The 13,315-nt window shown below is 36.4% G+C and overlaps 1 protein-coding gene across 2 annotated transcripts in view; it reads left to right on the top strand.

Annotated features, from left to right (window-relative positions):
- Positions 1-11,120, top strand: part of LOC127160249 (uncharacterized protein C16orf96) — a 32,189-nt gene extending 21,069 nt beyond the window's left edge. For both annotated transcript variants that reach the window (XM_051102911.1, XM_051102903.1), the window contains 7 exons: positions 92-210; positions 1,758-1,823; positions 2,712-2,813; positions 5,821-5,986; positions 6,060-6,171; positions 9,681-9,800; positions 10,473-11,120. In XM_051102911.1, the coding sequence (XP_050958868.1) occupies positions 92-210; positions 1,758-1,823; positions 2,712-2,813; positions 5,821-5,986; positions 6,060-6,171; positions 9,681-9,800; positions 10,473-10,639 (852 nt within the window). In that variant the 3' untranslated portion in view covers positions 10,640-11,120. The remainder of the gene's footprint in view (positions 1-91; positions 211-1,757; positions 1,824-2,711; positions 2,814-5,820; positions 5,987-6,059; positions 6,172-9,680; positions 9,801-10,472) is intronic.
- Positions 11,121-13,315: the final 2,195 nt, after the last annotated feature.

Raw genomic sequence — 13,315 nt, 5'->3', positions numbered from 1 at the left:
TACACTCTACAATCTCACAAACCCCCTGCACTTCCATCATGAATAAATCATGAATAAAAAGGACTATGATTATGCGTGTCTTGTGCTGTAGTTGAACCGGATTGAGCTGGATCCTCTGAAGAAACAGCTCGATGATCGCTGGAGAACCATCCATAAGCATCTGCAGACACCTCCGATCCCTGAGCAGGACGACGCCGCTGGACTCAGGAAGTGAGGCGCCAGATTGACTTTTTCTAATGAATATATTATATATAATTATATAATAATTTTAATATAATATTTATTTTATTTTTGTCTTTGAACATTTTAACTAAATGAAAACACCTGCATATTCCAATATACAGTGTCGTGACAAATTAGCAAAAAAATTGTAAAATATCACCAAAAAAGTCCATTCTCCATTGTCAATAGTATAGTAGTGATGTACAAAGCACAGCTAACAAAAAATTCTCATTCACACCAAGCATCATTCTGTTCGTCAATGCAGTGCATTTGCATGAAAACAAAATATATGCACAATTTCCATTTCCGTGAATTCCTATTAAAAAGCACTTTCTTTGTTTTCGGCCAAAGATGAAGTCGGCGACCCTGACTCGTCATCTCCACAGTAGTGATGCGCCTGTATGCATGTTTAATATGGATTACATAATCAGAGAATATTGTTTTCTATTTGAGCTGGTAAAAAAGTAAACATTTTACTCTGTATAGATATATTTTTTCATGTCTGTAAGACAAGTATACACTGAGTTTCGAAGTTTCACGCTTACGTTCACAGAAACCAAAATGCAGAAAGCGGCCTGTTTTCATTATTTTACAAAAGCGCAACGTTTCGTTGTTATTGTAAGAGCACATAAATAAACGTAGTCTTTACAGATTCGAAAGATGTATTACTCTAATCTGCATGACCAAAAATGACGGAGTATTTTAAGAGCAAGTGACAGCACCGGCGCCTTCATCTGTCATTCAGTGAGCAAACTACTATTCAGCTTCCACACTCCGCACAGACACTTCAATAGCGCACATTTTACTAGGTTAATATTAGATTGAGCCATGTAAGACTGCTACCACATACATCTTTCAGATGAAAAGCCATATTTGAGGTCGATGAATGATAGGTGAGCGTTTGGATGTCCTGCCCGATGTACTATATTACCACATAGATAAGCCGTTAACGATCTGTCCATCACGGACTGCATGACTTTGCCACTTCCTTTGGAATTTTTATTTCTGCGACTAAGCGACTAATAAAATTTTGGTCGACCAAGCCTCTTCTCATTGACTAACGGTTAGTCGACTATCAGGGGGCGGCCCTAAAATTAATATAGAATCAACTCATTAAATAGTCATGTTTTCTCATGAGATTAAGTTGGACTGCTTGGCCTTGCATGGTGTTTAAATGATCTCTTCACGACTAAGCAAGTGGTTCTTGACCAGAATAATTTGCGATGTGGATCAGACTTTATGCCGATAGTCACTAAGCTTGAGCTTAAACCTAAAGTCAAACATATTCTAAAACCTAATGCACAAAGTTCTCTTCGCAAGTATATCAAAGCATACGTTGTTGCATTCAGAGCTGAATTAACTGAATGAATTGAACTGAAATTAATAAATTAAAGGATCACATGCTGGGAATGCGTTTGCCATGCATTTGCATCTTTGTGTATGTTGCTGAAATGATGTGTCAGTAACTATTCAAATAAGCTCCATCTGATGCATGATGATAGTTGTTGTATTGTGTCTTTCTTACTTTGTCAAAGGCAATTAGTGGCCCGGTTTCACTGCATCTCCTGTGACCGTCCAGTGGATATGATGACACCAGGACAGTACGTAAATATTATAAAGGAAAATTGACATGACACACTTTGGTAAAACTTTACAGTAAGGTTCCAGTTGTTAACACTAGTTTACCACATTAGTTAACATGACAAATACTTTAAAAGCATGCATTAATCTTAGTCAATGTTAATTTCAGCATTTACCAATACACTTTTAAAATCTAATTTTGAGTGAACTAATAGTAAACAGTCGTAGCATCAGCGAATGTTAACCTTATTGTGAAGTTTTTGTCAAAATGTATTAAGGCATTTAAAAATGAACACACACATCATCTATAATGTATATTTCAATATATTAATTCAAATTAGGGCTTCAGTTGAGATACTTAGTTTTTTCTATATTTCGAATTTGTTTTTATTTTTATATTTTCTGTTTTCACTGCAGTTTTATAGAAGGTTTTAGTATTTTTATTAATTTTTTGAATTTTTTTATTAGTTGTTTTTCCTTAGTATATCTATACAGTTTTTTATTTCACTTATTTCATTTTTTATTTTATTTCACTAGATACATAATAAGTTGGAGTTAACTTGAGGTAATGTTTATAGTTTAATTTGTTTTATAAATAACTTTTTTTTATGGTTTTAATTCTAGTGTAATAACCCTGGGTTCATTTGAAAGATGTCTTTTATAAGCAGTAAAGCAAAGTTTGGTTGAGATATTATAAGTCAGTGTGGTCAAAATGCTAGTTGACAGTTGTGTGATGACAATAAAACTATAAAACAACAAAAGAACATATAAAAGAACAATAAAAAGAAGATGAGTGCAGACTTCACTTTTCTAGGACTATGTCACTTGTCAGTGTTATCATGAGACATCCTTACACTGTTGTTGTACACTATAGTAACGTCTCTCACAATCTCTGAATGTTTTCACAGGCACTTGGTGACTCTGCCCTCTGCCCCAGGACTGCCCTCTCACAAGTCCAGCCGACCCTACACTGTGTATGAGCTGGAGCAGGTGCGACAGCACTGCAAGAGGTAAGACACATCGCATTCACCAGTGTGTCCTGCAGCTTTATAGTGCTTGTCCAGCAGGGGGAATCAAACCCAAACTTACTTCACTTTGCTCTGCAGATACCACACAGTATGCCTGACATTAAAATTCTGTATGTACAGCAACTTTCTTTATTTAGGACAGTGTTTGTGAAACTGACAGAAAATATTTGGACAAACTTAAAAAAAAAGTCTTTGTATAAAATTTAATACCTACATAGAAACCGAGTAGAATACTAAAATGTACTCAAAGTTTACTACTTAAACACATAAAATTAGTTTTATAAACTAAAAAGTGGACTAATTTTATCCTAAGAAGTATTGAAACTAACAGTACTATACTAACTACTAAGTACATGGAAAATATCAACTGAAGTTAAAGTGTACTTCTTTTTATCAGGGATTTCTTTTCAAGTATTCTGGTGTTTCCTATTTTTGTCCCAGTATAAAATAAAATTGAAAATAAGCAATGAAATACTGGCCTCATGACCAGTAGCGATTACTGATGAAGTCTTAGGAAGTTGAGATCAATTACACTTTATTTGTTTCAGCCTGGAGCCAGGTACTAACCAGGATAACTTTAAGATGGCTTGTTTTGACAGAGGCTTGGCGCAGGATGAGCGTAGCCATGTTTTAATATGCAGGCAGATAGATCAAGAGCCCAGTCAGTGTCCCACATCAAGGACCCCAAAGCTCCCATACAGTCAGGGTCTGCCAGAAATTTCACGGACCCGCTACCGGCCCAGCCTGGGTCCAGGAAAGAGGAGCAGCCGGACTGTGAGCAAGCAGTGAGTTAGAATCATGACACATAGAGCAAAGATCTCTTAGGTTTACAGACCAGGCTGGCACAGACATCTAGAGACATGTTTTTTCTGGAAAATGTATCTGTTTATTCATGTACTCATAAAGAGATAATGAAAATTACCCCATGATTTACTCACCCTCAAGCCATTTTAGTTGTGTATGACTTTCTTCTTCCAGACAAACGCAATCTGATTTATACTAAAAAATGTCCTGGCTTATCTAAGCTTTATAATGCCAGTGAATGGGTGTTGTTTTTTGGAGTTCAATAAAGTGCATTCATCCATCATAAAACGTACTCTACATGGCTCCAGGTAGTTAATAAAGGCCTTCTGAAGTGAATTGATGTGTTGTGTAAGAAAAATATCCATATTTAAAACTTTATAAATGGTAATCGTATTGACATACGCACATTTACGAGAGAGTGGTGTTCCAGCAGATGGCGTAGGACGTAGGCGAATGCAGCGACGAACGCAGAAGTGCAGAGGAGAGAGCAAAACAAAACACCGGTCACAAATTTAGGGCCCTATCACGGATCACGGAACCCACTCATAAAAACGGAATTTACTGAATAACGCGGAATGTCACGGAATTTGTCAGTTTTAATGAACTAATCAAAAGTAGGTCATTACACTTCAATCAAACTCCAATATGGACTAGTATCTGTAAATATTTCACTGCAAAAATACCATTTACATGCGAATCCTGCATGTTCTGCGTGTCTCTGTTTTAATGAATAGAGCAGACCAGCGGTTTTGTTTACTACACACACTGAAGCGCGCTGTGATTTCAGCGTCTGTTGTCTCACTAAATGAGGACATAAATACATGAACAATATCTGCTGAGAGTCACTTCATGAGCATTTGACCGTTTCATTTTAGGAAAACTAGTGTTATATCATATACACACAGAAATGTAAAGATAGACACGGCAGCTCGTCAAAATAAAAGTCTGGTTTAACTTGAAGGCATAGTGCCAGATATATATATTACTACTATTACTACTAGTAGTAAAATGAAACAAACACTATTTTTTTAGGGTATAATCACACATTTCTTCCATGTTTAAATTTTAATAGTAAATTCACCTTTGTTTGCCAAAATAAGTTTTAATGAAATTAATGTTTTATGCCGTTATTTGATAACCAGAACATTTTAATTACACAACACAGAATTTCTCAGGGTAAAAAACCTTTCATAAGGCTGTTTTAAGAATAAATGTGAATAAATTAAGTATGCATTCAAATAATTAGACATGCTAAAACAGAATTTGATACCAATAAAACATATGGTGAGAAAAAATAAAACATTTCATATGGCCCTAAACATGTCATTTTTGTTAAACCTTGTATTAAATTGATGTGAAATTGTATAAGTTTCATGATTTTAATTAATTAGACATGCTTTTTGATTAATACAATTTAATTTAACCTTTAAAAAGGAGTTGAGAAAAATTAAAATGGGAAAAAACAGAATCCAGAAAAATTTAAATGCAAAAAAAAAAAATAAAAATAAAACAGATTTCATAGGGCCCTACAAATTAGAAGTACAAAATGAGGATTTGTAAAGAAAAATGTCAGATGTTTTCGATACAAGCCAAGAGGAGCCTGGTTTTCCTTTGCTGTAAACAAAACGTACTTCTCGCGAGACTAGCATGACCTACGCCATCCGCTGGAACGCCTCTCTCTTGTTAACGTGCGTACAACAATTAACGGAAGCTAGAGATTACAGTTTATAAAGTTTCAAATATGGATATTTGTCTTACACAAATGCATCGATTCACTTCAGAAGGCCTTTATTGACCCCCCAGAGCCAACTTTTTATGATGGACGCACTTTATTGGAATTCAAAATCTCAACAGCCATTCACTGCCATTATAAATCTTGGAAGAGCCAGGATATTTTTGGACAACTCCGACTGTATTCATCTGAAAGAAGAAAGGCTTTGAGGGTTAGTAAATCATGGGGTAATATTCATTTTTGGGTGAACTATCCCTTTAAGAATGAAAGTTCTTTTATTGGCTTTGATGGATCCTTAAAGAACCTTAAGCAACCATGGAAACTTTCCATTACACTAAAGGAACAAGTGGTTCTTTTTTAGAATTGTTCACTGAAAAGTTCTTTGGGGACACATAAAATCCATTTTTGGAATCTTTTTAAGTGTTGAATGTTGTTTTATGACCTATTGTGCAGTGAGAGGATCCCAGAAATGGCCGATTACAGTTACCTAACCCGTAACTGTGGGGGCAGCCACACTCTCACCTACCCCAGTCGGCGCTACACCCGCCTTCAGCACATCACCCACCTGATCCAGAGCGAAGAGGAGAGTCGGCCTGTGTCCTCTGGACCACCCGCACAGGTCTGCCACAGAATCCTTTAAAAAAAGTCACACTGAACAGTGAGTATTTATAAACCATGCGCTGTTTCTTCAGGCAGCAGAGGTGGACATCTTAGGTTTGGATGGACAAGTCTACAAGGGCCGAATGAGCAGCAGAGCAGTGAGACTCTCAGAGACAAGATTTCCCACCATCTCTCCTCGAGAAGGTAAGACGATATGCCAGAGGGAATATTTACACAAATGTTTGCTTTTAATAACCATACAAGTTTGATTAAACCATCAAAATATGAGTATGATATATTGGGAAGAAGGAAACACACAGCTACAGCTAATTATGAAATATGAGTTTACAAAAAATGCTTATTAAAACAAATGACTCACAGGATATGAAGCATACTTTGACTACAGTATAATTATTAATATTTCATTGATTTACCATTGTTTTTGATCCTTCTAGGAATTACTCAATAAGCTTTGCCCATGTGTCATGCTTAATTTCTTGCAAAGCCTCCTTAAACTTCTCCCAAAGCTCATATTCATTCATCAGCTAGATATTTCCCAAAGGTTTTCAATGGGATTAAGTAACACTTTCATTGTGCGCCTTTATTGCGCATTGCGTTTATAGCATTTGGGATTATTGTGTTAGGAATGACACATTCAATATGGCTTACACCTGCCATAGTTGCTTAAAATATAGGCTGGGAATAATAAGAGCAAGCTTTGTATGTTAGCTTTGGCAAAAAATGATGTGTGCACAATTCTGCATGTTTACTTGCACAACAAAAATTTAAAAATTTTGCATTCTCCTGCAAAAGCATTGCATTCCTTCGCTTTATGTTTGCTGTCAAATCTTTTGCATTCTCTTGCAAAAGTACTGCGTTTCCCCAGGAAACTTTGTGTTTGCTCGCTCTAGACCTGGAACGGCACTGACACGAGAACAGTTGAGCGCATGAATGACTGATTCGTGAGCTGGAAGCTGTTCATTGATGGTAGAAACTTCTGTTGTGTTCAGGACTCTATACAGTCTATACAGGGGCCTCACGGCCCTGATCACGCTTCCCCTCACGACTCGTTACGCAACGCATCTCAACATGATCGCATCACAATATCCATCCGCACACTTGACCCACTTTTTGCTCGTCTCGCAGTGGACGATTGGGTCTGGACTGTGGGGGAGAAGAAGATCTCCCTTGTAACAGACAGAGAAGATTACTGCAACTTTGATTTAGAGTTATGTAGAGCGGTTGGTTTGTGGTGTAGTATTATTCAGGGCTGAGGTAAATAAAGCTGATGGGGTGAAGAAAGAAGGGAGCCAGTTTAATGTTTCTTGCTGGAAAGAACCGAACATTTCTGTGTTACATAATAGCAGAGCTGCAATGAGAAACCATCTGGAAGTGACAACGGATCTGGAGGAAAATTGGTCTCGGGTCTTCGCCCTTCGTTGTATCGTCGAATCAAAGAAAGATGGTTGAAAGTCAAACAAAAGACACTTGCTTGGCAGATGAGCCATGTCGTGCTTGACCGTGCAAACGTTTGGCAGCTTGTTCATGCCATGCAGTAAAAAGATGATTTATGAGAAGATGAGTCCAGTGTTGAAGGTCAGAAGTTGTTGTCTGTTAACCAACAAAGCACAACAGTCACATTCCTGAAGGAAATGTCTCCACAGAGTAACAATGATGTAGAAACCTTTTAAGACAGGCCTACCATGAGGCATTATACTATTGTTTCTGATTCTATTACATATTTGTCAGTGCTTCATGTTTTTGTTGAAAAAAGCTTTTGAATTAATTACTTCCACTTATGTAATTCCAAACCCGTAAGACCTTCGTTCATCTTCAGAACACAAATTAAGATATTTTGATATTCAAGGTCCAGAAAGGTAGTAAGGACATCGATAAAATAGTCCATGTGACATCAGTGGTTTAACCGTAATGTTATGAAGCTACAAGAATACATTTTTGTGAGCCAAGAAAACAAAAATAACGACTTTATTCAACAATTTCTTCTGTCAGTCTTCACCTCACGTTCAAGAGAGTACTAAAAAGTTTTCTCGAAGGTTGAACCACTGATGTCACGTGGACTATTTTAACAATGTCCTTACTACTTTTCTGGACCTTGAATGTGTCAGTTATGTTGCTGTCTGTGCAGGGTCAGAAAGCTCTCGCATTTCATCAAAAACATCTTCATTTGTTTTCTGAAGATTAATGAAGGTCTAACACCATGTCCTAACTACATGCGCCATGAGAAGCCATAAAAGCTATCTTTTCCATGTTAATCTGAGTTTTTGTCCTAACTAGCCACAATGATGAAACACAAAATTTCTATTTTATAAACAGTTTCTATTTCTACAACATTGTGGCAAGAACAACAATACTATGACAGTGATAGTCTAAGATGCTGATTACGTGCTTTATTCAATGATGAAAGTGTCTAATGTGAGTTTGAATATCATATTGCGTGACCTTTATAGCTTTATACTAAAAGCAACAATAGATCAGTCACTTACTGATATTTACTATGGCGATGTACTAACGTTTGCGCTCGTTAAATTATTGGTATTTTCGGCATTATTTAACACACAAAAAAAGCATGTCTTAAATGAGAAGTCCACTTCCAGAACAAAAATGGACAGATAACATACTCACTCCTTGTCATCCAAGATGTTTATGTCTTTCTTTTTTAGTCGTAAAGAAATTGTTTTTTGAGGAAAACATTTCAGGATTTTTCTCCATGTAGTGGACTGATATGGTGCCCCGATTTTGAACTGTTTTTCCCGGTTCATGACAGTTAGGGTATGTGGAAAAAAACTCCCATCTCATGTTCTCCCTCAACTTCAAAATTGTCTTATATCGCTGTTTTATCTTTTTTGTTAAGGGTGTTTCTTTGCATGTTCACTTTGCAAAGACTGTGTCAGTACTTCTGCAGCGATGTAGGAAGATTTTGAAATGATTTTTGAAGTTGAGGGAGAAAATACAATTGTTTTTCGACATACCCTAACTGTCTTGAACCAGAATACACAGAGTTCAGGGAGAGTAAGACAAGACGAGCATTTGATATTAAAAAGTGTATAAATTGTATTATTTTTATGAAAATAACTGATCGCTTTGCTAGATAAGACTCTTCTTCTTCAGCTGGAATCATTTACAACTGCATTTGGGATCGTTTGAAGCCGCATTTAAACTGCATTTTGGAAGTTTAAAATCGGGGCACCATATCAGTCCATTATATGGAGAAAAATCCTGAAACGTTTCCCTCAAAAAACATTAGTTTCTTTACGACTAAAGAAAGAAAGACATGAACATCTTGGATGACAAGGGGGTGAGTACATTATCTGTAAATTGTTGTTCTGGAAGTGGACTTGTCCTTTAAAGCAGGCGGTAGATTGCGCTGGTCATTATGGAAATGATCTGGCTGCATCTGTGTTCTTTAATGTGCGCATCGTCAATAAATCACATGCAGAATTTCCCCCTCCCATCTGCACTTTTATGGAATTGCACTCTGTTTGCCCTGTTTAGTAAATCTGGCCCTAAGACAGGTGGTGCTGGGGGAGGTGGAGGGTTTCAGAGGGACTCTATAGCATGCTGCAGGACCTGTGAACACTCAGACTATTTAAATGTTGAACAAGCAATCTCAGAACCAGCATTAGCCAATCAGCTTGTGCCATGTAGTGAATAAACTGCTGTCAGTTCTCTCATGTCTACCATGTAAATAACAGGTAACTGGAAGAGCAAAGACAAGATCGTCCGCTCGCAGTCCCAGAGGTCAACTGGAGTGGACGGCGGCCGTGGAAGTCCCGCACGGCCACAGAGTGCCAAGACTCAGCGCAGCCGCTCAGGTGGGTTACAAGGAGCTGACCTTAAACACGCTCACAGCAGTCACGAATAAAGCTGTTAAAGTTGGCTGTAAATAAACACTGGCTGTTTACAACACAAGCTATTTTAGTTACAAGGCTAACGACGAGCTGCAAACACTGAGGTGCTGTTCTTGACCTTTGAATACCCTGGCAATGTCCAAGTTGAGGCTCACCAGGTTATGACCTGTGTGTATATCTTATCTATGCCTGAGCTAATAGAGAAGTCTAAATAGTCAGTGGTAAACAAAGACAGGCTGTTTTTCTGGGCGGCTCCCAAGTTAGCATGTGTGAAATGATCAGTGGTGTTTGCTAAGGTTGTTAAACTGTTTAGCCCAAACCCTTGACACTGTATTTCACTGTGACTTGTTAAAAAGCAGTCATGAAAATGTCTCTTTAAGCACACTTAAATGGCCTTTTATTTCAGTTATATAATCTGCAAGTGTTTTTTTTAAATATAAGATATTTTTTCAATATAGTTTCAATGTCTTTTTCACAAAGCCCTTTTATGTAGACGTTTTTAAGTCATTCTATAAATGTCTTGACACGTTTGTTAGTTTATGAGCTCCAGTTGTACCTGACGCAGTTGTGATCGTAACTCACACTTGAATCGTTTTCAACCTTTGACCTCTGGCTTTCCACCCTCTACCCCCACAGCATCCAGCACCTCGATGAAAGACCGGCCCATGTCCTCCATGGACTGTCTGTCCCAGGACGTCCCGCTCCAGACCTCATACCATGACACCACCGCAGAGCAGAGAGAAGCACTGGAGCTGCACAAAGAGCTTAACCAATCAGAAGACGAGCCGGTGACATCACTCTAGAGCTCCTCCAATAGGAGCCTCTCCATTGTCTGAATGAAATGTTTACAGCAGTGCGAGACACATGCTATACATGTGAAACAGAAGGTAACATCATCTGTAACATTAAGAATATCTATATGAGATTTAATAAACGTTTTTGCATAAGCCGTCAGTCATATTAAATATGTCATTAGATCGTCATCCAGTGCGATAAATAATTCGCTTTCATGTTCTTAACTCTCTCGCAGTGTTGATCTGAATGGTGACATTTTTTGTAATCAGTTCAAGCCAGTACTAAGTCTGAATCTACCTCTTAAAACATAGAGCTACTGCTTCAATAAACAGCACTTACATTGGTCAGTCTTATTATTCAGTTGAAGTATTTATGGTGATGATCTGTCGCGCTGTTGCAGAAGTGGTGTTTACATTACAGTGACTTATTGCACTGAATGTTACACATGTATAAAATGTCTATTTAGTAAACAATCACCATTAAGTTTAATTGAGGTCTTGTGTTAAAATGATGTAAATGTATGTTTTAAGTTTTGTTTGGAGCAACTAATGACTCATCTGATGACCTTGCGCATTTAGCTTCATTTTCATCCCATTTCCTATTTAGTTTTTGTTTTCAGAACAAAAAGAGTTCAAGGATGCAAAGGTTCGAAGGTACACAGTGTTCAATTTTACAATGTGCACACCACACACTTCCTGTAGAGCATCATAGGCCTCATTTCCAACTAACTGTGACGCATGACAAAGGGTTTCATCAGAAAAAAGAAAAAAAAATATCGATATATGGTTGACAATGTATTGACGAGCTCATTTAAAAAAAAAAATGTATTTAATGAGCAATGGTATTATCCTGATGTAAAATGGTAATTTATGGTACAAATCAAATGTAATTCCAATCCAAAACCACTTCTTTAATAGAAAATAAAACAATATATTTAACTGAACAAAGAAATTAAGTGCAGAATGTCCAAAATGCCTTTTTTGTTTCATACAAAGTAAATACAATAAATAATATAAACTAAAACCATCATAAAAATCTTCTGAAATCATAAGATTGCAATTGAAGGAAGCAAAACCCAGTGTTTTATTAACTAAAAGTTGTCCACAGCAGCTCTCAAATCTGCTTTTGTGGACCCAGCCCAGTATTGACAAGCTTTTTGTAATTCTTATTGTTTGTAAAAACATTTTTATTCCAAGAATGATTTATCATTAACATTTACAATTTAATTCAGCTTGTGCTTAAAATTCATTCTGCTTGTGTTGAAGTTATATGAAAATGTATGAAAGATTTGTTTTATAAACATTCGCAAATTCATTCTGTATGTGCTTAAACTGAACGCAACAATTTATCAGAGAACATACAAATACTTTGTAAATCCAGTCACAATTAAATAAACAAATGCAAGTAGAATGAATTTGGGTAGATACACTGTAAAAAACAATTTGTTGAGTCAACATAAAATAATTTGTAACCTGGCTGCCTTAAAATTTTAAGTTCAGTCAACTCAAAAAAAGTTTATTCAACTTGAAAAGAAAATTAGTTTTTTAGCATGTAAGTGCAATGATACAGTTTAACAGAATGGATTTACAAATTACGTACACAAATTTGTTCTGCTTATGTTGAAGATATGAAAATTAAAGTGGTCCTATTATGCTCTTTTTCAAAGTCTTGATTTTGTTTTGGGGGTGTACTACACTGTAAAAAAAAAAAAAAAAAAAAAAAAATTTGTTGAGTAAACTTAAAATAATTTGTAACCTGGCTGCCTTAAAATTTTAAGTTCAGTCAAGTCAAAAAAAGTTTATTCAACTTGAAATGTTAAATTATACTAAGTGACAACTTAGATATTTGAGTTGAATCAACTTAAAATTTTAAGGCAGCTGGGTTACTTACCCATCTGTTAAGTTTAGCAAACACAAATATTTAAGTTGTTACTAAGTACAACTTGACATTTCAAGTTGACTGAACTTATTTTAGTTGACTGAACTTAAAATTTTAAGGCAGCAGGGTAACAAATTATTTTAAGCTGACTCAACAAATCGTGTTTTTTATTCTTTACAGTGTAGAACATGCTTTCATGCTTCGTAGTTAAAAAAAACTTATTATTTTTAACATAATTTACATTATAACAATGCATTGTTCCCAGCTTGGCACATAAGGCTCAGTTAGTTACGGGTTTAAGGCCAGCCTTCTGAAAAACGAAATGTGTTGCGATTGACGAACAGCTTAGACGCTATTTCAGTACTGCACACGCCTCTTGTTTTCTGTGTAAAACTGTTAGTGCAAGCTATTAAAGTGATTCTTACGTTTTAAATATGGATATTTTTCGTACAAAAATACATCGATTCGCTACAGGAGGCCTTCATTAACCCCCCCGAGCTGCGTGAGGCATTTTTCTTATGGATGGATGCATATTATTGGACTTGTTTTGGACTGATGAGGAGAAACACCCACCTATGTCGTTCTAAAGCTTGGGAGTGCCAGGATAAATTTTAATATAACTCCGATTACATTTTTCTGAAAGAAGGAAGTTATATACACGTAGGATATTAAACCAAAGTCATTCTCTTTGTGTTGGATTTACAAAGCATGCAAATTTTGACAAACGCAATTTAATGTGACAAATTATAAAAGAATGGATCTATGGGTGATTGTTAGAAATTTCTCTCATACGGATTTAAAAACAT

This window comes from Labeo rohita, chromosome 3, assembly GCF_022985175.1.
Source record: "Labeo rohita strain BAU-BD-2019 chromosome 3, IGBB_LRoh.1.0, whole genome shotgun sequence".
Classification (NCBI taxonomy): domain Eukaryota; kingdom Metazoa; phylum Chordata; class Actinopteri; order Cypriniformes; family Cyprinidae; genus Labeo; species Labeo rohita.
The sequence above is the reverse complement of the archived record's forward strand: the minus strand, read 5'-3'. Positions and strand labels throughout refer to the sequence as shown.